Consider the following 246-nt stretch of genomic DNA (forward strand, 5'->3'; position numbering starts at 1 on the left):
GCTGCTGTTGCTGCTGCTGCTGCTGTTGCTGCTGCTGCTGCTGCTGCTGATGTTGCTGCTGTTGCTGCTGTTGCTGCTGATGATGATGATGATTCGCATTCGGAGAACGCAGGGGGGACTCCTGCTGCTGTTGGTGCTGCTGTTGCTGCTGCTGTTGCTGTTGCTGTTGATGTTGCTGCTGCTACTGTTGCTGTTGCTGCTGCTGCTGTTGCTGCTGTAGCTTCGAGTTGCTGCTGATGGCGTGAA

The 246-nt window shown here is 55.7% G+C and overlaps 1 protein-coding gene across 1 annotated transcript in view; it reads right to left on the reverse strand.

The window, feature by feature from the left end:
* EMH_0024720 (uncharacterized protein) overlaps window positions 1–246 on the reverse strand; it is a gene marked incomplete at both ends in the record, with an annotated part of 7,564 nt that overhangs the window by 337 nt on the left and 6,981 nt on the right. The window contains one exon of the mRNA XM_013502337.1: window positions 1–233. Coding sequence (XP_013357791.1) covers window positions 1–233 — 233 coding nt within the window. The remainder of the gene's footprint in view (window positions 234–246) is intronic.

This window comes from Eimeria mitis, genomic scaffold, assembly GCF_000499745.2.
Source record: "Eimeria mitis Houghton genomic scaffold, Emh_scaff889, whole genome shotgun sequence".
NCBI classification, from domain to species: Eukaryota; Apicomplexa; class Conoidasida; order Eucoccidiorida; family Eimeriidae; genus Eimeria; species Eimeria mitis.